General features: G+C 61.9%; 1 protein-coding gene across 2 annotated transcripts in view; it reads right to left on the minus strand.

Annotated features, from left to right (window-relative positions):
* Window positions 1-12,468: 12,468 nt before the first annotated feature.
* EPHB3 (EPH receptor B3) overlaps window positions 12,469-24,586 on the minus strand; it is a 28,707-nt gene continuing 16,589 nt past the window's right edge. The window contains exons 4-16 of one of the 2 annotated variants that reach the window (XM_052804199.1): window positions 18,458-18,613; window positions 17,970-18,305; window positions 17,038-17,162; window positions 16,705-16,873; window positions 16,505-16,610; window positions 16,035-16,087; window positions 15,727-15,849; window positions 15,380-15,627; window positions 14,918-15,133; window positions 14,677-14,826; window positions 14,393-14,586; window positions 14,072-14,227; window positions 12,469-13,757 (exon numbers count right to left, since the gene is read on the minus strand). In XM_052804199.1, the coding sequence (XP_052660159.1) occupies window positions 13,649-13,757; window positions 14,072-14,227; window positions 14,393-14,586; window positions 14,677-14,826; window positions 14,918-15,133; window positions 15,380-15,627; window positions 15,727-15,849; window positions 16,035-16,087; window positions 16,505-16,610; window positions 16,705-16,873; window positions 17,038-17,162; window positions 17,970-18,305; window positions 18,458-18,613 (2,141 nt within the window). In that variant the 3' untranslated portion in view covers window positions 12,469-13,648. Of the gene's footprint in view, window positions 13,758-14,071; window positions 14,228-14,392; window positions 14,587-14,676; window positions 14,827-14,917; window positions 15,134-15,379; window positions 15,628-15,726; window positions 15,850-16,034; window positions 16,133-16,504; window positions 16,611-16,704; window positions 16,874-17,037; window positions 17,163-17,969; window positions 18,306-18,457; window positions 18,614-24,586 lie in introns of both variants that reach the window. The other variant, XM_052804198.1, reaches the window with a different exon arrangement.

Below are 24,586 nucleotides of genomic sequence, written 5' to 3' on the forward strand. Positions count from 1 at the left end.
GGAACAATATTGACTCTGAAGCAGAGGCGGGTCCTCCCACTGCGTCCCCCCAGCATCGCCCCGGGGACCGTCCCCATGCTGGGGCAGCCCCAGCTGTTGCCCCATCCTAGTTGCCCTCCCCATGCCGTGCCCTGGCTTGGATGCTGAGGGGTCCCATGCCAGGGGGACCCCTTGGTGCCACATCTACCTGGCCTGAAGATGGGCCCTTTTGTCCCCCTTCCCCAAATTTGCCCCCACAGCCAATGTGTTGGCACAACTCGCTCACAGCCGGTTCCTCCCACGCTCCTTTCCCACAGCTCTGCCCGTCCCTGTCCCCATCCCTGTCCCAGCCTGCCCGTTCCGGAGTGGGGGGACACAGCCCTGTACAGCTCTGACTTCTAAGGGCTGGAGATAAAAGCAGAGCTCGTTGCCTTTGTTCAGGCTCTGGCCTGCGTGGGCTGAGGAGGGGGAACCTGCCAGAAAGAAACCAGCAGCTTAACACATTCACTTCGCCCCTAATTTGCCGGTTCTGCCACAAAATCCCATTACAAAGGGCTTAGCGGCTGCGCCCAGGAAGAGGTCACCGCCGGGGGCCCCCGAGGAGATTTACCGGCCACAAAAAGCACGAGAAAAGAGCAACCCCGGCTCCCTCGGGCGCTCCCCGGCACGGCGAGGGATAGGCACCATGTCCCGGGGTCCCACTGGCCCCTGCCCATCCCCTCCACCCTGCACCTGGCAGCACGGAGAGCGGTTGCAAAGGTGCAGCTGGGTTAATTCACCTTTATAACTCCAAAAGCAAATAAAATGGGGCTTGGCATTGATCTGTGGGTGTTGAGCAGGGCCATAAACCGCCGGTGCTAGCCGACGGGCGCTGCCCGAGATCCAGCCGCACCGCACTGGGCTGGGTCCCTGCGATTTGATGGGGGATGTGGCTGCGGTGGCCTCCCAAAATGCATCAGAGGGGACAGGGTGACCCCACAGCTGGGGACGCAGGGAGGGTGCTGGGAGCCGTGGGGAGCCCAGAGCCACTCACAGCACCCCTCTGCCGTGGGGACGCGTTGTGCCAGGCTGGGCAGAGCTGCCTGCCGGCCCGGGGCACTTTGCTCAGCTGGAGTGGGGGGATCTGGGGGAGCCTGAGGGCAGGGAGCGTGCATGGTGGGGTACGCACGGCTGGATGTGCAAGGGAAGAGGAAGCCGAGGCGGGCGTGCATGAGTGGGTGCATCCACGCAGCGGCGCGTGCAGGAGGTGCGTGCTCGGCCGCGCACACCTCTGAGCATGGCAGCCCGTGCACGAGTGTGCACGCACGCCTGTGCAAGCATGCACAGACACGGGGACCCTCGGTGGGTTTTGGAGGGACCAACCAGGACAGACCAGCTCAGCAACCACCCCATGGGGCAGCGGCACACACAACGGCACCGCATGCCGGTGACGCAGGCGCGAGCCCCCGGCATGGGAACGGTGCCGGACTGGGGCACAGCTGTGCGCTTGGCACTACTTCTGCCGGGCTCCGGCACGCCGGCGGAGCGAGGAGCAAGGCCTGTCGGCGCTGAAAGGAGCGGGGCGAACGCCCGGGCGGGATGGAAATGAGTCCCTGGGGGTCCGCGCGGCACAAAGGCGCCCGCTGGGGTGGGCCGAGACCTTCCCAGCCCCTCGCCACAATGTTTGCAAATACCGGAGGCCACTTACGGCAGGGCCGCCGGTGGGGAAGGCGAGGGGGGCTCCCGGCATCCCTCTCTGGCCGGGGGGTCCCCGAGCACCGCAGCGTGCCGGGGTGGGGGGCAGAGCCAGGCACGGAGCCCAGCCCTGGGCCTGGCAGTGCCCCATAGATGCCCCATGGCACCCCAGATGGTGGGGCCAAGGCGGGCAGGGGCTGCCCATCGCCTTTGTCGGCGGCCCCGGCATGGGAGCCAGGGGAGCGGGGAGCGGTGGGGAGGAATGTCCCTGCTCAATGCCCACCATGCCGGGGCTGACAGCCCTGAAATCGGGCTGTCACATCCCGTCTGGGCAGCCCTTCACCTCCATTTGTGGGGGCCTTGTTCAGCTCCCGCTGCATTCAGCCAACACAAACACGGCACTTAACCCTTTGGCTCCCACCGTCCCCGGGGTGCGGGGCCGGCCGGCTCCAGGCAACGCATCGGGCACCGAGACGTGCCAGCGTCATCCCGCTGCAGCATCTGTAGGGATAAGTTGAGGTGCCCCATGGTGCCAGGCTCTCTGGAAGGGGTGTTTTAGGGTCCCCAGGACCACCCACCCCACCCCACAGCCCCCAGTGGATGCCCTGAACCCAGACACGCTGCCTGCCCCGGGATGGGGGGGGTCACGCCAACCCCTGCGACACCCCTCATCCTTCCACCGCCGCCTCCCTCCAGACACCGTGGCCACCCCGAGACCCCTTCCCACCCCCCCGCAGGGACACCCACCCTGCAGCAGCCCCGGCCGCTGATGAAAGCGGGAGTGGGGAGCCTTTCCTTTGACACAATTAAGCAGCCCGGGGTCCCAGCGCCTCGGCTCGCCGCAGTGTGTTAAATTAATGTAGCAGAAAAAATCATTATGCGGGGACACAGATGGAAGTGACCAAGCAGAAAATGCGATGTGCAGCGGCGGAGGACCCCTCTTACCCGTGTAAACACCACGGGGAAGGACAGGTTTCCCAGCTCCCAGGCGAGGAGGTGACCGCAGTCCTGCCGGGGGGCTTCCCCCCGACATTGCCGCTGGGGCAGACCCTGGATGGAGCCGGATGCGGGGGTCCCGCGGGTGGGTGAGGGGAGCGGATGGTGGGACCCCCCGGGCAGTGGCTAACCCAGGTGCGGCGAGGGCTGGCCGGCAAGCCGGGCAGTGCGTGTGGCCGGGCCTCCGCTCGCAATTACCATGTCATTATGTGCCGGCACAGCCGTGGCTAACGGAGCAGAAAAGCAGCCCCTGGTCGGCACCCGCGGGAAATGGGGTGAGGGGGCCCTGGGGGGAGCCCATGGGAACACCCAGCTACACGTGTGCATGCACCCATACGTGCACCCAACACATGTCACCCCAGGTGGGCACTCATTCCCTGAGCACCACCAACACTGGGGACCTCTCACTGGGTGCACACCCCAGTCTCTCCTGACTTCGTGGCCCCAAGGGACCCACACCCACCCCAAGGACCCCCACAGCCCCCAAGGGAGCTGCCCTGGAGAGGGTTTCTGCTCCCCAGGGAGGTAAGCCTGGGGCAGGCAAGGGCCTGGGGCTCAGCTCTAAGGCACTCAGCAAACACAGAAGGCTGCGGGGCCGCTCGCCGGGACATTGCACGCTGCTAACCCCAAATATCGGGCAAAGGCAGGCTGGGGGGTCCCCACGCCGGGACCCAGCATGAGGCACAGCAGGATGTAGAGGGGATGGAGGGGTGCTGAGCACATGGGAAATGTGGAATGTGATGCCACCAAGGCAAACCCTCGTCCTCTCCCACCGGGCCCTACCTGCTGCTCACACAGAAGCCAGAGCCTCCCAGTTTGCACCCAGGGGTGGGTGTTTCAGGGGGTCGAGGCTGCCCCTGTGCAGGAGCAGTGGGGGAGGCTCCCACAGTCCCTTGGGGGGGGGGTGTCCCTGGGCAGCCCAGTTCCCCTCCTGGCCAGGCTGACCTTACACCCCACGGCCTCCTTCAGCCCAAATTTCACCCCAGTTGGCCACCGTGTGGCAAATGAGGACTAATTACACACTTGCCCTCATTTGCTGGGAGCTCCCAGGTGTTGGCATTTGGGCATTTCCGTGCCACCTCCCTCTGTGGCTTGGGGTGGCAGGACCTGGGGACGGATGGGGGGGTCAAGGGGGCAGCCGAGGGCTGACCGTCCGCCCCGGCGCTGGCGGGGGTTATCGCACCAGGGCGGCATGGGATGATAACCAGAGCTCGCTCCTGTCGGCACTGTGGGGTGTGAGAGCGGGACGAGGACAGGGACGGTCCCCAAGCCCCCGTCCCCCGCCTTGGGGACGCCTTGGGACAGCGGGTGCCTGCTCCCCGCTGCCTCCCCGGCCAGCTTTGTTTCCACGGGGTCGTGTTCCCACCCGCCCAATATTCATGTGGGCCCCTTCCCTCCCCGGGGGGCTGCTAATCCCCCCCAAAACAGGCCAGGGGATTGTTGACCGAGCTGCCATATCCCTTGAACAAGCAAGCCCAGGCCCGCAGCTGCCGCCGGATTAAGAGACACCCTTTCGTTGCCGTAGCCCCTGGGCCAAAGCACCCGGCCCCCTGAGCACACCAGCCCCCCCCCATGCATGACGCTTGGCGGGGGCAGCCGGTGGGAGGCCAAGGGGATGGTCACTTGGGGCACTTCTGCAGTAAAAGCTGATGGGTTTAGCGTGGCTCTCCTGGCACCCGAAATGCCTGATCCGCCAGGTCTGGCTCGTATCAGCGATGCCCGGGGAGGAGAAGCCGGGACCGTGCCACCACGCAGGGCTGAGCCCGGGGAGGGCACGGCTGCAGGGTGACACCAGCACCGGCATCAGTGGCTCCCCGGTCCGTCCCCTCCCTGCTGCCACCAGTCATGACGTGGGCAGAGCTGTGCACGGCAATGGCAGAGGGCGAGGAGCAGCTCTCACGCTCTGGAATTGTGGGTCATCGGAATTAGATTAATTAGCGTGTGCTAATGGCAGCTAATTAGCACACGGCCATGCTGATGCAGAGCTTGCTAAGCCGTGCACCTGCCCCCTGCCCTACTACCTCAGTTTACCCACCTGCAGCATGGGTGAGCCCGGCACTCGGCTCTCTGTGATGCCAGGGGACATCAAACCAACAGGGAAATATCATCGCAGGGAGAGGGGACCAGCTGCCGGCTTGTTATCGGGGCCGGCCCTGCCAAGTGCCCCTGGCCGGGGCAGCCTCCGGCTATCTCATTATCTCAAGAGCTTGTTCTGGGTCAGGGTGGACATGTCTGCACGCAGAAGTGGGTGTTGCTGGATGCCCAAGCCACCCTGCCCTGGGCACCGAGGGATGTTCAGGGGGGTGAATAAATAAGGGTGGGAAAGGCAGAGCACCGTGGCTCTGCGTCACTCCTGCTGCAGGGAGGGACGATGGGACAGCCCTTCGTAGGGGGAGGCAGGCAGGCACCCATGGGCGCTATTTGTACCCGGAGAGATTACAAAACACCTTTTGGCTCCTCCAGCAAGCCCCCTCGAGCCCCACAGCAGCATTCATCCTCGTTAAGTGTGCACAGGGCAGATAAAGGGTCCTTGAGAGTCCCCAAGGAGCTGGCTGAGACACTTGCTGTCTCCAGAGTGTGTCTTTGGGGAGCAGACACCCCGTCCCTCCCTTGCAGGGACCCCCTGAGCTCTGCAGCTGCCCCGGCAGTGGTGCTGAGCGCCTGCCAGGCTGCCTGGGGCAGTTGTGGGGTGTTAAGGGGAAAAGCCCTTTCTCCACGCTGTGCCCATCCTAGTTGCTCCTAGAGAGCCTCTGCCTCCAGGTGACATGTGGCCTTTGCTGGGGACAGGAGCTCGAGGGTGAGCCCTCTTCCCAAAGCAGCCGACGCAATGGGTGCCATCCCCCGGCTGGTGGGCTTGACCCCCAGTGCTGCAGGGATGTCCTGGAGGCTGCGGCCGGCAGCTTGTCCCAGCTCCACGGGACACAGAGTGTTCCCCAGTGCCGGCATTTTGGGGCCAACTTCATCCAGGCGAGGGGGTGGCATGCAGGGAAAGGCTACTTCAGAAATTGCAAACGCCGGCACAAGCTGTCCTGCCTTCAATGTAAGCGGCGAGTGTGAAGTTAAGAGATAAAGAGGGAATTAGGAGATAAAGTCTGCGTAATCCCAGTTGCTCTATGCAATTAAAATGAGCTTCACCCTGCTGTAATTGGATGGAAGCTGCCTGCCAGCGTCAGTGCGACCGGGAGCATCGGCGAGCAGGCGCGGAGGATTCACCGTGCCGAGCACGGAGACTTATCTCCCTGCCAGAAAAACTGAGAGGGCAGCGGCACAGAGAGCGGGAGTTAATGAGATGAAAGTGGAAAGCCTGGCACAAAGGATTAGCTCCCGGCCGGCTCTGCTGCCGAAATCCCAAGGTTCCCTGGGAAGGCTTTCCTTGCACCATGGCCACATCCTGCCCGGGCCCTCTTGGCAGAGGAGGGATGTGCTTGGAGCAGCAAAATTTGGCTCTTCTTCACTGGTGTGACCCCTCGATGGGGACCGGGCTGTCCCAGCCACCAGCTCCCCCTGCTCCACCGCATCCCTGCCCCAGCTCCCGGTCCCCCTCTGGAGGGTCCCTGCACAAGACCATCCCTAACAGCATTTACAGCTGCCAGTATTAAGCAGAAATAAAAAACCCCAAGTGCCGATTAAAAGGACACTGATGAAATGCCAGGAGAAGAATTACAGCCCTAATAAACCACTGCCTTCTGCTGGGGGTGGGCGACGGGGGGGTTTATGAGGCCATTTAAACTTCACTGTCAGAAAGGTGTATTAAAACCATAAAGGCCCCATTGCCTCTCCTGTCCGCTGGATGCCGGAGCACGGCTGTGGTCATAAATCCACCTGCTCGCAGCCCGGGGCGAGGGGCCCGAAGCCCCTTGTCCCTGGGAAAAGCCACGAGGAGCAGCAAGGCCTCCTTGGCTGGGGTCTTGGAGGATGACGTCAGCCCTGGCGTGAGATAAATGCCGGCCGCGGGCCGGCGGTGCTGGCAGGGATGGGATTATCTCAGTGCAGGGGCTGGGACATGCCTCGTCCATCACCCACCGCCTGCCTGTCTGCCTGCCGGGAGCGTGTGAACGGGAGCCCGTGCCCCCGGTGCCGGTGCACCCCGTCCCCTGCCTGCCGCCCGGGCCCAAGGGGACATGGGCTGGGACCGCAGCGTGGTCGCCGTCACGCTGTCAGGGACAGCCCCAGCTCCATACCAGCCCCGAGATGTGCTGTGCCATGGGGTCCATCACCCCGGTCCTCGACCCCATGAGCCCCAGAGCCAGGGCTGGCGTGGGATGGGCTCTCCCCATCCCTGCGCAGTCCCGCAGCTTTGTTTGCACAGGGCTGATGACCCCAGCTCAAAAACCTCGGCGCTCCCGCCCCAGCGCTCCTGCCCCAGCCTTGGTTCATCCTCCCGCTCTCCTTCCTGCAAGGCTCAGCTGTGGACAGAAACACCCGCCACCTCCCTGGAGCTTTTGGATTCCCTCCTCTCCATCAGCGGCTCCCGTGGGGTCCGTCTGTGCTGTGGCATTGTGGGATGGGGATGGAAACAGGGAGAGGGACAGGGATGGGGACAGGTACAGGGATGGGGACGGTGCTGGAAGATGCTTTCCGGCACAAGTCACCTGGCACTGCCTGACTCACCGCCCCTGCGATGGGTCATGGTTTCAGCTTCATCCTCCTGGGGTGCAGTCCCGGCTCCCCACCTGGGTGACGCTGGGGACAGCGGGATGAGGGAAACCTGCGCCGAGGGAGGTGGCAGAGGTTGAGCCACCCTGGGGGGTAGTGGCACGGGGCACCCTTCTCTCAGGGCACCAGCACGGGGCTGCTGGGGTGGCGGGGATGTGCTGGGGGTCAGTGGGGATGTGCTGGGGGTCAGTGGGGCTGGCCAGGGAGCCCCAGGAACAGGCAGGACCCAGTGGGGGACTAGGGTGGGTGGCGGGTGCCTCTCCCCTCCATATGCTATGCTAGGAGGAGCCGCTCGCCCCCTCCACTGCCCGAGTTCGGGGGCCCTCGGCCCCTGCTGCTTCCCACGCTGGCTCATTAGCCAGTTCAGAGCGAGGAAACCCGTTAATGGCATGAAATGACTGCAGGCTGCGGGTGGTGGGGAGCGCGCAGGGAGCCGAGCCCAAACCCTCACGTAGAGCGGGGACTGCTGCTTTTTCCCTTCCCTTTGAACTTCTCCAGCTGCCCGGAGCTGCGGTTCCCCTGAGCACGGACCAGGGCAGCTGGTGCGGCGGGGCACAGCGGGGTGCAGCACCCGTACCCCCCACCCACTGCCGCACCGATCCCCTCCCTGGGCTCAGCCCATCCACCCCAGCTTCAGGGCAGCGCCTGGGTTCAGGGCATCGCTCTGGAGCGTCTGGCTTTTGCGCCGGGATGGGTCATCGGAGTTTTGGTTTTGCCGGGCTCCCGGTCACGCCATCCCCAGGGGAAGAGGTGGGGAGGGGGTGCTGCCAGGGCCTGGTAAGCAGCGGGCCGGCGGGCGAAGCGAGCGTGCCGGGAGGTGGCTCGCACACCCCCGTGACTCAGCCGGCCCCGGCGGAGGCAGAGGTGGGGTAGCGATACTGGAGCTAAAAAAAACCCAGCTGAGCAGCCGGGGAGAGGAAATTTCTCATTAGCCAGAAATGTGTGGCTGAACCTGTCTGACACCCGGGGCGGCCCTCGGCCCCGGCGGTGATACCGTCCCCGGCTTCGACGGAGATCAAAGCGGACGCGGGGGCAATAAGGGGGCTCAGCAGCCGGTTGGGCTGTGGCCGTGGAGGGGAGTGGGGCGGGGGGGGCAAGAGCTCTCCCCATTTCCCCCAAGCGCTGCTCCAGGAGAAGCCAGATTTGGGTGGCAGGAGGGGCTGGACGGGCGACGCTGCCTTGTGGGGTGACGGCCAGCGAAACCCGGGCGAGGCAAGCTGGCAGGGACCGGGGCATCCCTACCTATCGCTCCCGGCCACGCAGCAGCCCCTTTGCTCCCCTCGTTTCCAAAGGAGCCAACGTCTCCAGCCAGGGTGGCCGGCGGAGGGGAATGATGCAGCCCCCCCGGCAACAGCCCCAGCCCTACCAGCAAGGCCGCTACGGCTTTCCCTCTGATTTCTCCCTGCAGACCCAGCCTTTCCCCAACACCAGACCACCACATCAGGTCGAGGCATTGCCCCGGTTTTGTTTAATAACCCAAAGCTGCCTTTTGCCTCCCGGTCCAGCGTCGGTCAGATTCTGCTCCTCGAACAAGGCAGGCGGGCGCAGCGTGATTAATGCGGGCGCGTTCACTCGCTGGCTGAGCGCTGCCAAAGACGATGTCAGCTCCCAGGCATCTGGGGGAGAACCGCCTCCTGCTCCCCAAGGCAGCCCCCCGGCCCCTGGATCCCCTTTTTGGGAGCATCCCAGGCTGGCTGGCAGCTCCTGGCACAGGGATGCTGGGGGGGATCTTGTCCTCCATAGTCCCCCTGTGGGGACACTTAGCCCTGCTTGAGGGGGTAAGAATGCAGCCCTGGCAGCAGCGGGCAGGGAGGACGGGTGGCAGCGGCAGCCGAGGACGGGCGCTGTACCACATGCAAGCCCCCTGCTAGCTACCAAAGGAGATGGAAGGAAGGAGTGGGAAGAAAATGATTAAAACAATTTCTATTTTTTTTTTAGTAAAAAAAAAAAAAGCCCTGGGAAAAAGCCGCGTAGGGTCCTGGCACGTGAACAGAGTCTGTAAGTGGTCTTAAAAATTACCAATAAATAATCTTAACGGGAAACAGAAGGAGCAGAGCCGGGGCGTTCGTGGGTGTCTCGTGGCTCCCTGTGAGCATGGGAAAACTCGCCGGGTCCTGTCCCTCGTGCTGCAGGGACAGCCCCTTCCCGGGCCGCGGCGCATCCCCGGCTCCGGCCGCGAGGCAACGACCCGCCTGGCCGGTGTCCGTCCCGTTCTTGGCTGAGCACGGTGCAGGATGCGGCCCCCGGCACGACCACGCTGGCGATTCCCCTGGGTGCAGGGTGGCAGCGGGGACGAGGCACGGTGGGGGCCGTGGGGGGTGCCCGTGCCCCCGCTGCCCAGTGCCCTGGGCTGGCCTGCCGGGTCACGGCCGCGCTGTGCCGAGCCGTGCCGAGCCGTGATCCCTTCCAGCTGCGCCGGCCCCAGGCGGCTGACGGGGCTGCGGGATCCTCTCCCTGCCAAGTCGTCGAGGTGTCAGCCAAGAGTTAGCAGGGAAAACGCCAAGCAGCCGGCAGAGCCGGCCAACCCATCATCCCCAGCCTTCCTCCTCCTCCTCTGCTGCGGAGAGCCTCCCACCCTCCCGCCGGAGCCCTGAGCCCCCAGCCCACCCCAGCGGGACCCCTTAGCACCCGGTGTGCTTTTGCCCCCGGGACCCCCCACTGCCGCTCCCAGGGTGTCGTCCGTCCCCTGCCCCCCGGCCCCTCCACCTGGGGCGCGTCCCCCTCCTCTGGGCCTGTCTGGAAAGGGACGGTCCCCCCTCCCCGAACTTTCCAGCTCTCTGCAGAGCTGGAACAATCGTAGCCTTTGTCTTCCCTTAATCTCCTGGTTAGGAATTAAAAGGGGGGAAAAAAACCCAGCAGCACAAAAGGCTCTTTTGCACAGGCTGGGAGGGGGGAAGAGCAGGGTGCAGGCAGAGCACAGGCAGGGTGCAGGCAGGGCTTGCTTTCCCCCGCACCCCAGCCTGGCCACCACGCTCCCCAAGGGTCACCCCACACTGTCCCCATCACTACTGCCCCACGATGTCCCCGCAGTGGCACCCGAGGGCTGCCGGCTCGGGGAGCATCGCCTGCTCCCCTCAGCCCCTCAAAGGTCCTCGCCCACCGGCTGCCCTGGGAGGTGGCGGGGAGCGTCTTTGGGGAGGCTTGGGCTCGGCTTGCACCCATGTGGGGCCGAGGGCCTCCTGCCACGGACCTGCTTTTACTCACACAAGTGCCCAAACACACCCATATCCACCCAACGCAGGGCTCCCTGCCACCCAGAGCCCCCCAAGAACCACACAGGCACCGCAGACCTCCATAAAATTCCTTAAATAATTTAATTGAAAAAAAGTCTTTCTGTTAAAAAATATTTTTACAAACGCACGCTCGCATTAATTTCCCTTGCTGCTGTTTTTCACTGTTGCTTTTCTTTCACCATCAAACACAGCTTTCCCCCATATGTATCTGTATGAAAAGAGGTGGCAGGTACAGCACGTGAAGAGCTGCTGGGTGCAGCCCTGGGTGCAAATCGGGCAGCGTGGGGGGCCGAGGCTTGAGGAAGACCCTGGGGCTGACTGCAGGGATGCTGCGACCTGCCCCATGGGAGCAGGGTGGGCACAGAGAAGGCTGGGAGAAGGGGTTTGTTGTGGGTTTGCTGTTTAAAATGAGTAGCAAAGGCAGGCCAGGCTGGACGGTTGAGGTGGGGATGCCTGGGATGCACTGGGACCGGTGGGACCCCAAACCTTGCAGCAGCAGGACCTTTGCAGCACAGGGGCTGGGGGAGCAAGGGTGGCAGGGCCAGCCCCTGACCCCCACGGAGCTTCCAGCCAGGGGGGCTGAGGGGGCTAGCAAGCCCAAAATGAGGTCTGACATCTATTTGGCCACCTGCTCTTAAAAGCTTCCCAATGCCAGGTTGCTTCGCCTAACCTGGGAGAGGGGGGAGGTCTGCCCAGCGCTGCCGTTTGGGGTCCCACCGTGGCCGAGGCCAGGGAGCAGCCAGGGTGGGGAGCGAGCCAGGGTGGGCAGGGCTGGGAAACCCCAGCGAAACTGGTGTCCCCAGCAGCCAGCATCCCTGATACATCAAGTGGAGGAGGGACGGTGGGATGCGGGGAGCCTGTTCCCTGGCACAGGACCTGCTGCCAGCCGCCCTCTCGGCCTTGTTTACTGTTCCTTGGGGAGGAGGACGGGGTTAATGAGAAACCCAAGGGCAGGTGAGTTTCAAGGAAAGGGGAAAAATAGCACCTGCTTGGCCAACCCGGGGCGGGGGGGGGGGACCAGGGCCAAGCACAGTGGGGGAGTGCAAGGGTGCACTCCCTCATTTCAGGGAGAACCCACTCGCCCCTCTGCACCGCCAGCAAAGCACCCCTGTAAGCGAGCCAGCGAGGTGTACTACTGCCAAGGGGGCATAAGGACCTTGTTAGGACCCCCAGCAGGAGCACCCGGGGGTCCCACTCAGCTATTAGGGTGCAATCCCCCTGGGCTGAGGGCATGGGGACCCCCCCAGCCCCGCTCTCCCAGGGACAGCAGCCCCCGGGGGGGTTACCTTGCTGCCTGCAGCGGAGCTGGCTGCCTTGGCATGCACCCACCTGGCTCAGCAGCTGCCATTTCACAGAGAGGAGGAGCGAGGCCGGTGATGCAGGGATGCCGGCGGCTGTTGCAACACTCCTGCCCGGGGAGAGCAGAGGAGGACCGGCGCTCCGGGGAGAAGCCCCGGGGCTGCGGGGACCCTCCAGCGCTGGGACGGCCAGCGAGCACGGCTGCTCTCCGCTCAGTTTTTGCACACCGGGTTTGGTTCTCACAGTTCCAGCTTGACTTGAGGAGGGGATGGGGAAAAAAAAATGATGAGCATCTCTGAGTGCATTAGATGGGAGTTTCACGGCTGGCTCTGCCCTGGGACTCTCAACCTCCACCCTACACGCCCCACAGGGGAGCACGCTGGGTCCCCAGGCGCTGCAGGCTGGGTACGGCATCGCTGCCTGGCCCGACCCTGCAGCAGCACTGGTGCCGAGGGGGACCCTGCGGGACCACCTGAATACGCGACAGCAAGAGATGGGGGGAGCAGAAAGGGGCACAGAACCAGCCTGGGGCCGGCCAGGAGGAGGAGGAGGAGGACCCCGATGGGCAGCGAAGCCGCAGGCAGCCGGGCCCATCCAGTGAGAGCGCGATCGAGCAAAGGAAACTCCAGTAAAATTCTTATTGCCTTTATTCTGCCCATTGCCTCACACAGTCCTGCCGGCCAGCACACACCCACGCACGCATGCACACACTCACGCACACTCAGGCACGCTGGGAGTCTCTCCCTCGGCTTGGAGGAACCGGGCTGCAGTGAATCCTCAGGGAAAGGTGAGTGAGTCTTTTGGCAGCAATCACAGCGTGTGTCAGGAGCGGGGCGGCCGCGCCGGCGGCACCCGCTCCTTCTGCATAAAAGAGGAGGCTGGGGGAGACCGGGCCTCGGCCCCCGGCGCAGCCCCCGCCCCAGCCCCGCTCTCCGGCCCCTCGAGGGGGGAGCGCGGCTGCCGTCGGTCCGGGGGCGGAGGGTCCCTGTGCAAACGTGCTGACGGCCTCGCTCTGCAGTCCAGAGCCGGCCAGGAGAACCAAGAGGGTAAGAGATGCGGAGCTGGGCGCCTGGTCCCCCTCCCTCCCCTTTCTGCTCCCTCTTATTTTTTTTTTTTAATATATCTCTTTTTTTTCTTTCTTTTTTTTTTTTTCTTTTTTTTGCCTAACTCCCTGCATAGTAAATCTCATGGGGTTCGGGTTCTGGCGTGCAAAGCCAAGAAAGGGAGCGAAGCCTTCCCTTCGGACACGTTCCAGTGCAGACCCTCGGGCGGAGGGGCCGCCAGGGCTAGAGGAGAGGAGTGATTGTCTGGGGCCGATGGCCGCGGCCCTGTCGCTGGCTCGGCCTCCCCCGGTTGCTTCCAGGTGGGGACCAGAGTTAGGGAAGGCTTCGGACGTATCCGACGGACTCAGCGGATGGGTCAACAGTCTGTGGCCTCGGGGAGGGGAGGGAAGTGAGGACACGGGGGGAAGAGGGGGTGAAAAGAAATCCAAGAAGCAGAACAACTCTTCAAACCGATGAGCACCGAGACAGGGCGGGAAGCGGGATGTGCCATCTCTGTCCCATAATCCATCTTCAATATGAAGATGCGTTGCTGCCTCGCCGCTCCAGGACACGGGACGAAAAGCTGGGCTCCCTCTCGGCACGAGTGCCTCTGATCCAGGGAAGGGCAGCCCGTCCCATCCCGTCCCAGGCGACCGTCCGAGGCAGAGGAGCGCCGTGTGAAGGGGGAAACGGGAAGCCGGGCTGCACCGCAAACTGAACCTGGTTGGCAGGTTCCCTCGGTCCGTTCCAATGCAGAGTCCCCTGCGGTCAAACCTGCACCGGGAGTGTCTGGTTCATCTGCAGCCTCATGTCCTGAATGCTGCTCAGGATCTTCTTCTGGTGCCCTGCTAGCGTCACCCCTATCCTCAGCAGGTCTCTGCAAGGAGAAGATGAAGACTCAGCCCCCATGCCAGCACCAATACCAGCACATGGCCCTGCCCCATCTAGCTGCGGCCGAGGGACCCATCCACCTTCCTTACAGCCCTCTGCCAAGCTTCAGTGTCCCTCTAACACCACAGGGGACTGCACGCTGAATCCCAGACCTCAACTCCCTTGGGAAAACCCCATGCACAACTCAGCCCTCCACATGCTCAGGCAGGAGGTGGCGGCTGCTGGAGTGGCAAGGGACAAGGGACAGTGTAGAGCAGCTCCAGCCCCAGCTTTCTCCCTCCTCCACAAGCGGGTACTTACTCCGCAGTCATCTGCGCCACCAGGTCGAAGGAGGCAAAGCCGGCATTGACAAAGTTCTCCTTGTACCGTCCCATTTTGATGGCGTCCAGCCAGTCTCCCACAGTGGTGAAGGTGGTGTAATCTGGGACGGTGCGGTCCAGGAGTGGCTGGGAGATGCTAAAGCACAAGAGAGCCACAGGTCACAGGGAGCAGGGGACAGAGAGATGTAACTGGAAGCGGGGGAGATTTCTTATCCCTGCCCTCTCACATCTCTAGTCCCAACCACCCCAGCATTCCCTTCCCTTTGGGGAAGTCCTGACTGGAAGCAGGCATGGCACTGACCCAGACTGGACGCTGGCAATGACTTTCAGGCTGGCAGCGTTGCGGATGAGCTTGTCCAGCGTGTTGACAATCTGTGCAAACTTGGGCCGCAGGTTGCGGTCCCGCACCCAGCAGTCCAGCATCAGCTGGTGCAGCGCCGTGGGGCAGTCCATGGGGGGTGGCAGGCGGTAATCCTGCTCCACTGCATTGATCACCTGGGGAGAGACATGCGGAGGCAGGCTGTGAGCCACCCGGGCTCCCCCCTGGGGCAGTCCGTAGCTCCCCGCTCCCCAGGGAGCACTTACGTCCTGGTTGGACATGTCCCAGTAGGGTCGCTCCCCGTAGGACATCACTTCCCACATGACGATGCCGTAGCTCCACACGTCACTGGCTGAAGTGAATTTGCGGTAGGCAATGGCCTCAGGAGCCGTCCATCTGATCGGGATCTTGCCCCCCTGCACGGATACACAGCTCCATTATTTAGCACATACCTGAGGCGTCTCCCCCGACTCCCAGATCGGTGGATCCACCACGAGTGTCCCATACCAGGGAGCTGGTGTAGGTGGGGTCGGCCGGGTCATCCTCCAGAAAGCGAGAGAGCCCGAAGTCAGACACTTTGCAGACCAAGTTACTGTTGACCAGGATGTTGCGGGCAGCCAGATCCCGGTGCACGTAGTTCATCTCTGAAAGGTACTTCATGCCAGCGGCGATGCCTCGCAGCATTCCCACCAGCTGGATGACCGTGAACTGCCCGTCGTTCAGCTGCAAGAGTAGAGATCAGAGGGGTTTGCAACAGCCCGAACAGACTGGGGAAGGATCCCAATGTGCTACCGCCACCTTCCTCCACCCTAGAGCCACCCCTCTTCCCCCACCCCATGATGTCTATGCACAGCTTAACCCCGGGGATACCAGCACAACAATGCAGAGAGATGGAGAAGGAGGGCTCGGAGCTGCTGTCCCCCATGCGCTGCAGTCCCCAGCCCAGGGCAGGAGGGGACGGATGCTCACCCGGAGGAAGGAGTCGAGCGCGCAGTTCTCCATGAACTCTGTGATGATCATGACGGGGCGGCTCTTGGTCACCACACCCTCCAGGTGGATGATGTTGGGGTGGTCAAACTGGCCCATGATGCTGGCCTCACTCAGGAAGTCCCGCCGCTGCCGCTCCGTGTAGCCCACCTTCAGCGTCTTAATGGCCACGAAGATCTCACGGCGGCCAGGCAGCTTCAGGCGCCCGCGGCACACCTCGCCGAACTCCCCTGCATTGGGGAAGGGGAGAAGGGGGAGGCACGGTGAGCCACGCGGCAGGGTAAGGGGTGGCAGTCTCAGCTGCTGCTGTGCCCAGCCCTGGGACTTACCTGCTCCAATGACCTCCTCGATTTTGACACAGGAGATGTCAATCTCTTTGGCGAATTCCCGGACGGCTTCATTGGGGTCCTCGTAGGTGAAGGGGTCAATATAGACCTTCATCCCAGGGGTGACTGCAATGGCAGAGGAATCATCACCAGGAGGGATGCCACACGGGTGACAGATGCCGAGACAGCTTGGCCAGCTGTCAGCCCATCCCTCCCGGTCCCTGGCTAGCGAGGGCTGCCCCTTCGCTTGCGCATGGGGCTGGAATTGGGAGAGGGCGGGCAGAGCCCATTTGTTGGGCTCTCACACTCACCGTATTGCTGCAGCTTCTCCGTGTACTCGGGGTCTGTGCTGTTGCGTTGCTTCCTGCCCAAAGGAGACGAGAGGAGGTGTTCAGTAACCATCCCTTTCCTGATGGGGCAAAGACATTGACTGCCAGCTTCCAAATCCCAGCACAGACAGCCTATGCCAGAGAGCTTCCCCTCCAGCAGCCTGTGAGCAGAGCCATCCCTCCACCCAAGGTGCAATGGGAGAAGATGGCCTAGTTGTGCTGACAGAGGATGGCAGGAGCCTGGGCAGAGCCCCAGCTGGTGCTGGGGAAGCAGAGATGCACAGTCCTCCCACAGGACCCATGCTCTGGTACCCATGTGCGCCAGGTCCAGTCCTTTGCTCTCAGACTGGAGCTGCCAGAGCTCTGCCCACAGGCCAGGGGAAAAGCTCTGGGGCAGACACAAGCAACCCCCAAACCCAGCTCTGAATCCCCCTTCTCTGCAAAGCCAGTACCTGAAGCAGACGATAGCGATGATCACCACAACAATGACGAACAGCAGCCCTGCAGTGGCTGAACCCACTATCAGAGGCAGCTCCTGGAAAGTCTTGCTGGTGGAGCCTAACAGAGGGGGAGACAGGAATCGAAGTCAGGCTGGGAAAGGAGCACGCATAGGAGGGCTGGGGGACAGAGGCAGCCCAGCCCTGGTACCTACCGTCCTCTGCAGTTGTCTGAAACTCTGTGGGGAGGCTGTAGCGGCCATATCCAGCCACCGTGCGTGCCCGGACCTGCACCATGTACCGAGCATTGGCCTTCAGCCCATCCAGCCGCACTGAGTTCTTCTGGCTGGTGACTGTGTTGGCGATGCCATCGCTCTGGCCTTGCTGTAGGGGAGACATGTGGGTGTCACCTCTGTGAAGCAATCCCCCCTTTGCTGGCTCCCACATCCCCCAGGCACTATCTCTACAGGGACCCCCCTTTGACACAGTGCTGACGGCCAGCCAGAAAGGCTGGAGGAGAGAAAAAGCTGCTCTGCCTCCTGCTTTACCTTCTCCGAGTACTTGATCTCATAGTCAAGAATGATGCCATTGGGTCTCTCTGGAGGAGTCCACGACAGTGTCATGCTGTTCCCGGTGCTGCTGTGTAGGTGCATCGTAGGCACGGCAGACGGCGCTAGGAAAGAGGGCAGGGGAGGAATGAGCCATCTGTGCCAGGCTCCCCCCTCCACCATCCCACATCAGTGTAGGGGACTGTCTGCCTGGGACCTGCTTGGATAACCTTGGTGGAAAGGCATGGAAAAGCTCTGAGACTGGCCTCCCACAAGTCTCTGTAGGGAGGTGCGGTCTCAGCATCTTGCAGCCAAGGTGATAAGAGACCAAGGAGAGCCTCGGAAATAGCACCGAGGTAATGCTTCACCCCACACCTAGCTGCAAACTGGTCCGGGGAAGGGCCCTGCCAGCCCAAACCAGGGCTCCTTCCCCTCCTCCACTCACCAGGAGCTCTGCGCTCCACCCCACCGACAAGACCCGTGAAATCAGATCAGAGCGCGGCGGCTGGAGATTACCAGCACGCTGGAGCTGGGCCAGAGCGGGAGGAAGGAGGGAACGGCAGAGCGCTCGGCTGGCTGTGAAGGTCTGAGCTGGTGCTGAGCCTTCACAGGCCCACAGGGGAGAAATCTCATTTCCTTCCTCCTCCCTTCGCAGCAGGCATAACATCTCTGGGGTAGGTCTAGGAGATCCAGAGCTCTTTGGACCATCTGCCAACCCTGCCCTTCTCCACTTGCATGCGTTCTGATCTCATGTCCTCCAGGGACATGCGTTAAACGGAGAGGAGAATTCACCCAGGGGATTAGATGCAGGCACGGAGAGCCAGTAACACGGCAGCACAAAGGACTGCAGCCTCCAAGGCTGTCACAGCAAGAAATCCCTGCTCTGCTCTGCGGCGGAGAGCCAGCCCCTGCTCTCCAGCAGCTCCACTGACCTGCCTGGTTGGTGGTTATGTTGACAGAGGCGAAATGGGGAGGGTAGGGGCTCTTGTTGGAGATGCCGTTCACAGCCTGGATCTCGAAGGTGTACTGGGTGTGGGCCATCAGGTTGCTGATGTAGATGCGACGCTCGGTGAGGCCGAGCTGGCGTGGCACGAACTCCACGTTGTCGTCGCAGCGGGTGCACAGGCGCCGCTCCACACTGCACTTCTTGCAGATGACGTTGTAGAGCAGGTCATCCCGCCCACCCGTGTCCTGCGGCTCGCTCCACTCCAGCACCAGTGACGTCTCGTTCACGTTGGAGATGACGCTGCGAGGGGCAGAAGGGACGCCTGCGGAGGGAATTTGGGGGTCAGGGATGGCATGCCCCCATGCCTGGCTCACCTCTGGCATGGGCACAGCACGCTCCCCCTGCCCCAGATGCGGACCCCCGCCACCTCCACAGCTCCCCTTGCCTCCCCTCCTCGCCCAGGGCAGGACTCACTGGTGCAGGCACTGTCTGCGGGGTCCGTGTCTGCCCGGAAAAAGCCGTTTCGACACGTGCAGACTGTTGCTGCTCCCGAGGTGGTCCGGCTGTTGGGAGGGCAGGGAGAGCAGGGACCTTCCCCCTGCTTAGACTTGAAGGTTCCCGGGCCACATGCTGGAGGAAGGGAAAACAGACCTGAGTTATAAAGTGCACCCAGAAAACATCCACGATTCCCCCGAAGGCCGGGCAGACCCTTCCTCGCTGCCCTGCCAAATCTCTGATCAGTGGCTTGAGGACTGAAGGCCACCTACAAGCCTTCCCACTGCCGTCAGCCATGCCCAGGGACGCCGTGGCCCTGGCCGGGCAGGGCAGGCGAGAGCAGGCTGCTGGCACAGGGCAGGGGCACCCGCCAGCGCAGGCACAGCTCTGCCCAGGAGACGCTGTGCTCCGGCAGCAGACCTGGGGCAGTCGGAGATGGGAAGAGCTGGTCGCCACCAGCAGTACGGGGGTCACGGCAGGTCCAGCCAGGAAGGCACGTCCCCAGTTTTGTTTCTTCACTGCACTTTCCAAGGGCTTTGCCACACTCTCTTCCCCAGCTGGTTTTCAGGCCCAGCACCCTCCATAGGGTCAGCGATCCGTTCTCCAGGGAAATAAGGCTGGAATAAGCAGCCCCTGCGAGAGGCCTCCGCCGCCCGAAATGCAGCCACTTAGCCCCAAACCTTCCGCCTTGGGCTCTTCAGCCACTTCGCAGCCCCCGGGGCGGTGGCACCTCCCGAGGCCGAGGCTGGCTCAAGTGGAGCGCTGAGCGAGATTAAAACATTCCTGCAGGTCCTTGGCTAAAGAGCTGCTTCGGCATCACTGCCGCCTCCTACCCCCCCGCTTCCGATCAGGGTCCTTCAAGGAGCCACAAGTCCTGGGATCTGGCCCGGCTGGCACCACGGGGTGTTTAGTTGTAACACGGGGCACGTGAAAGGATTAATGGCACTTGAGCCAAGGGGCAGAGTGGCCTCGGAAACCCGACCCACACCTTGAAATAGCCTGATTTATCACAGTGCTGCCCCAAGGAAGTGGGTCTCGTGTTCTGCATTCACAGCTGGCCAAAGCGGTGAGAGACCTGCTGGCGCCGGCTCTGCTTTGGCATCACCCTGTTTGCCACGGCCAGGGCCGCATCAGCACCGACGGCCCTGGAGGGGGGCACATCCTCATTGCCCTGACGGGGTTAGGGCAGCTCCCGAGGGCACGTAACCCTCCCGGCAGCTCTGTCCCACCTCCCACGCCTGTCGCACATCACCCCGTAAACAGGAGGAGGTTTCCCGGTGCTTCACCAGGCTGTAGCAAGTAAAGTTTCCTGCTATGAGGCATCTCGTGACACCCTCCGTGGAAGTTTTCCGGCTGGTTGCAGCCCCATGTGTGGGGCATGGAGTGCTGCTGAGTCACACGCTGCCTGGCCGGCCCCGCGGGGACCCGCACACAGCTCCGGCGTGCTGTCCTGGCACCCCAGTTTGCCCAGGCACCGAGCAGCAGCAGCCCCAGGGGAGAAGCCCCACTCCATCGCAGTGCTGCCGGGCAAGGGGATGTGTGAGCAGCCCCATCGGGGGGGGAGGCACCCCATCGCCAAGGAGGGGACCTGCGGACCGCGCGCTCTCCAGCCCCCCTGCCTGGATGGGTGGCAGGAGCTGCTTCCCACTCCCAGGGCACGAGCCTTCCGGCAAGGAGACTCTTCTTTGGTCAAAACAGGACCGACCACATGGCTGGACTCGCTCCAGCTCCTTGACCCAAGTTCACCCAGCCTCTGGGCCTTCCCTTTGGAAATTAAAGCTTAGCCCATCCCGACTGCACAGGCTGAAGGGCAAAGGAGTGCGCAGACCTGCTCCTCTGCGAGAGATGAAGACCGTCCCCCCAGTGAGCAAGTCCAGGGCTCCCGTACCCCCAGCCCAGGCCACCCTCGCCACCACGAAATGCAAAGACATGGACAGCAGATGCCCAGAGGTAGTGGAGCAGCCTCAGCAAAGGCAGACCCACCCCAGCCAGAGTCCCGGGCGGTTCAAACTGGGTGGATGCAGATTCACACATAAGGAACCAGATTGCTGAGGAATGAGATGACTGAAACCTCTTGGACAGGAACGCTCTGGGCTCAGAAAGCTGCCAAACATGCTTCGGTTATGGACAGGAGCCCAGATCCATCAGGGACAAAACCCCCTGAAATAACAGGCTTGTTGGGGAGAGAGTGAAGCTGGAGCAACCAGAGCTTTGAGAAGCCAACAGTCCAAGTGTGACACGGCAGCCAGGGACAGTAAGGTGCTCTGCAAAGGACGCAGGAGGGATGATGGCCTCTGGCCTCCTGCATGCTCAGCACCAGCCGGTGCCTGGTGGGTTACAGGCACAGCGGGGACAGTGACCTCCCGCGCTCCCGGACACGGGAGGAAGGGATGGGCAGTGCCGTCCTTGGGCAGCTGCCTGCCATCCTGCAGGAGTGCCCAGCGCAGGCAGAAGGGATAAAGGTCATTTCTTCGCACCCTTATGCTACCCTGGCAGGAGGGGGATGAGGCACATCCCAGCCCTGTTGTTAAGCAGAGGAAGAGCAGGAGAGGGACCGAGGCCCAGATGCACTCCAGTGTTTAAGTTTCCAACTCTGTTTAATAAATCACAGCATAAAGACCTCAGTGGCAGCGTGACAGCTCTCAGCCGCCACATTTGAAGGCTGTAACCAAGCTGAAAGTTGATCCCAGGTCCCCGGTGGATAAGCCGCTGTGTCATCTCTTCTCTGCAAGAAACTGCCTGTACAACAACCACTGTCTTGGCCGGCACGCTGGGGAACGAGCCTGGGAGCTCCAGAGCGGGAACGTGACTCCATCCAGCCGGAGCCGGGGAGCCAGGCTCCCCGCTCCCCACCGAGAGGTTTGCATAAGCACTTTTCCTGCTGAAGTGCCCTCAAATAAAATAACCACCCTGAACCTCCGCACACAGATCACATCTCCTGGTGCCAGGCTGCGGTCACCTCTGGGGAGAACATGACAGTCACTGACAGCCACAGGATAACAGGTCAGGGAACCGAAGCGGAGCTCCCCAGTCTGAAGAGGAGCCGCTGGTTTGATGGGAGGGAGACGCAGCCTGGCCTGACAGCGGGGATCAGCTGCAGAGGGGATTTATGTGGGGTGCAGGAGGGAGGGGGGCAGTAACGCAGCCCTGGGGCTGCTGCAAAACTGCCCCTGCACCCACTACAGGGCATCGCACACCCGGCACGGCATGGCACGGCAGCCGCTGCCAGCCATCTGGCTGCTTCTGGCAGCCCCTCTGGGATTTTCATCAGCCGCCCACCTCCGGGGCCTGATCCTGCCTTGCAGAGCTGCAGCACAGGGCTGGGGGAAGAGGGGGGCACTCTTCCCAAATACAGTCCCCACCCTGGTGAATAAAGTCCAAGGGAGGGAGCTGAAAAAAACACCGAAATAAAACCCTCCTGGCAGCAGCAGCGAGCAGTGACTCATCCCGCAGGCAGCCTCCATTACTGCATGGGATGCGGGCAAGCAGCAACGAACCCTGTGTACATCCCCAAAACTTTGGGGTCCCCTCCCTTGGGAAAGGGAGGGAAGGAAGAAGGGATAGCCCATGGCACATCGGGAAATACCAGCCCCAAACTACCCTGTTTCAGGTCTCGACTGCTTTCCCATCCACACGACGCTATTCCAGCCCGGGCAGCATCCTTCCAGCTATTTCTCTCCCTGTAGGACTGAAGCAGAACGCCTCGCTTGAGCCTAGATAAATTAAACCGATCACATCCCTTTGTCCAGCAACCCTGTAATTTCTCTAAAGGCAGCAATCGAGTTTGCCTGGGACGATCTGTGCTTTATGAACCTGCACGGCTCGCTCCCTTCCCGCTTTCGTAAGCGGCTGCAGATGGATTAGAGCCGTGGAAGCAACAGCCTGGCTACAGCTGAGGCGGTAACTCTCTTTTTAAGTCTCTCTTAAAAGGCACTTGATTTTTTTTTTTTTTTTTAAATTACCCTTTGGGTGGAAATATTTCACACTAGCACAGTCCAAAAGTGAATGGAGTAAATTTGAAGGGGAGAGAAGGGAAAGAGCCCTCAGGGATTTGAACAGTGGCATCCAAAGAACAGGCGGGAAACCAAATTTTTTTTTTTTTAAAGGAAAAAAAAATTTTTCAATAAGCAAAGCTGCCTCTTGAGCCACAGTGGGTCACAGGCAGGACGGCAGGGGCAGATTTCCTCGACCGTGTTACAAGCAACCCATTGTGAAGCTGCCTGGCTGTAAACCGGCAGCTCTCCCCTGCCTGCGCTGCTGAGCTGCCTTTGATCTGGAAGCCCAGGCAATTAATAGCAGGCAGTTTCACTTCCTGGGTTTCATGCAGCAAGCCCGTGTTGCAATGCAAAGCTGCAAACAGTTGGCAAGTGCAATGCTTGCTTGGCATTTTTTTTTTTTTTTTTCTAATTCGAGGTGATGTTTCCATTAGTCACTGATTGCAAGGGAAATTTATTTTCACAGAAATTCAGATTTTGGCCCCAGCTTGACCTGCTGTCACCTACTGACTGTGCCCAAAAATACAGCGCCTGGTGCCATCAGAAAAGGGACATCAAAAAAGCTGAGAAATGGGTCCGAGGAGAGCATAGCATCACGCTGCACACTGTCTGCCTGGGTGCTTTTATGGTTTTGGTGTCCATCGACTGCACCACACAGCCTCAGTCCCCTTCCTGAGCAGGGCATAGGCTCTGGGGACATTGTGGCCCCCCTCAGGACCCCACCGTGGGCACCAAGGGCCATGCGAGGAGGGGGCTCATGCTAGCCCTGGTACGGAGGCCAGCCAGACCCCAAACCTTTCTGTCTTTGGGTGAAGCCAGCAACACGAGGGGTGCAAACCCCGGTGAATCCGGCGCGGGGAGCACGTGCCCAGGACCATTTTTGGGGAGGTGCCACGCACTGGGCTGCTCTGCGCCGGGAGCCCCGCACTGCTTGAAGGAAACTCCCACCGCCTGCCTGCGCAACGCGAGGAAGGCTTTGACACCAAATCCCCCGAACGTTTTGGGCGCTTGCAAACCAAAAGAAGGGCCGGGGCTGGGGGAAAGGCTGAACCCCAGGGGATGCAGGGCTCCGTGTGCGAGGGGGCGAAGGCAGCGCACCCCTGCCTGTGGAGGCATGTGGGAACCTTCGTCCCCCTCCCTGGCCAGCAGCTCCTCTTCATCCTGCAAGAGCTGCCTCTGCAGATCTGCGTGGCGGGGAGCGTGTGGGAAGTGGCACAACCCCCAGAAGGGCCGTGTGCTAATTAAATAAAGATAATGAGGCTGAGAACGAGATGCCAAATCAATGCTGTGGCAACTCAGGACTAGAGCGCCAGATACCAGCCTGGCGTATCGCATTACAAAGCATGCCAAAGAAACTGCCTTCAGCCGGGCGGGATGAGCCCTCGGCTCCCGAGGGACCAGGATACAAGCTGCATTGTAACAGGTCTGAATGCGAGGTCTAATCCTGGCTCTGGATGGAGATAAAGAGGAGGAGGAGGAGGAGGAGATCTTCAAAGGCCACTGAAAGTCTGGGGAAAGAGGGAGACTTACAACAGGGCTTATCCCATCTAAGCAGTAACTGGGTATTGTTATTTATTAAAATGCCATCTGGCACTCCAGAGCACTCCTCACCCGTGCGGTGAAGCCTCAGCGGCTCCCCGGGGCGGGACTGCCAAAACGCCAGCTCTGTGGGGCCGCATCCGCACCTCTCCCCACGCCGCGGGGGCCGAGAGCCTTCTCAGCGGTACTGGGCTGCCAAAATGGGGTAAGGGAACATCCAGCCGAGAGCAGAAAAGGGAGCTGTGGCTCCAGCTTCTCCCAGCCCTTCTTCAGCTGTTTCCACTTAAAACACACGATCATATGGCGGAAAATCTGATCCTACAAGCGCAGCACAACTTTCCCAGAGAAACGTGAGGACACCGCCGCTTCTGCCCAGCGAGAGAGCAGGCTGCCGGATGGAGACGTGCCCGCGGCTCAGTGTGGCTTCCCTGCACGCTGAGGAAGAAGCCAGGGCTTGCGGGGGGAAATCAAAGGCGCTGAGAGAGCCGCCACATGCGTGTCTGCCTGGCTCGGGGGATGTGGAGAGGGGACCTCGCCTCGGGCTGCAGCGATGCCCTGAGGAGCCCTTGGTCCT

This window comes from Harpia harpyja, chromosome 12 (genome assembly GCF_026419915.1).
Source record: "Harpia harpyja isolate bHarHar1 chromosome 12, bHarHar1 primary haplotype, whole genome shotgun sequence".
NCBI lineage: Eukaryota > Metazoa > Chordata > Aves > Accipitriformes > Accipitridae > Harpia > Harpia harpyja.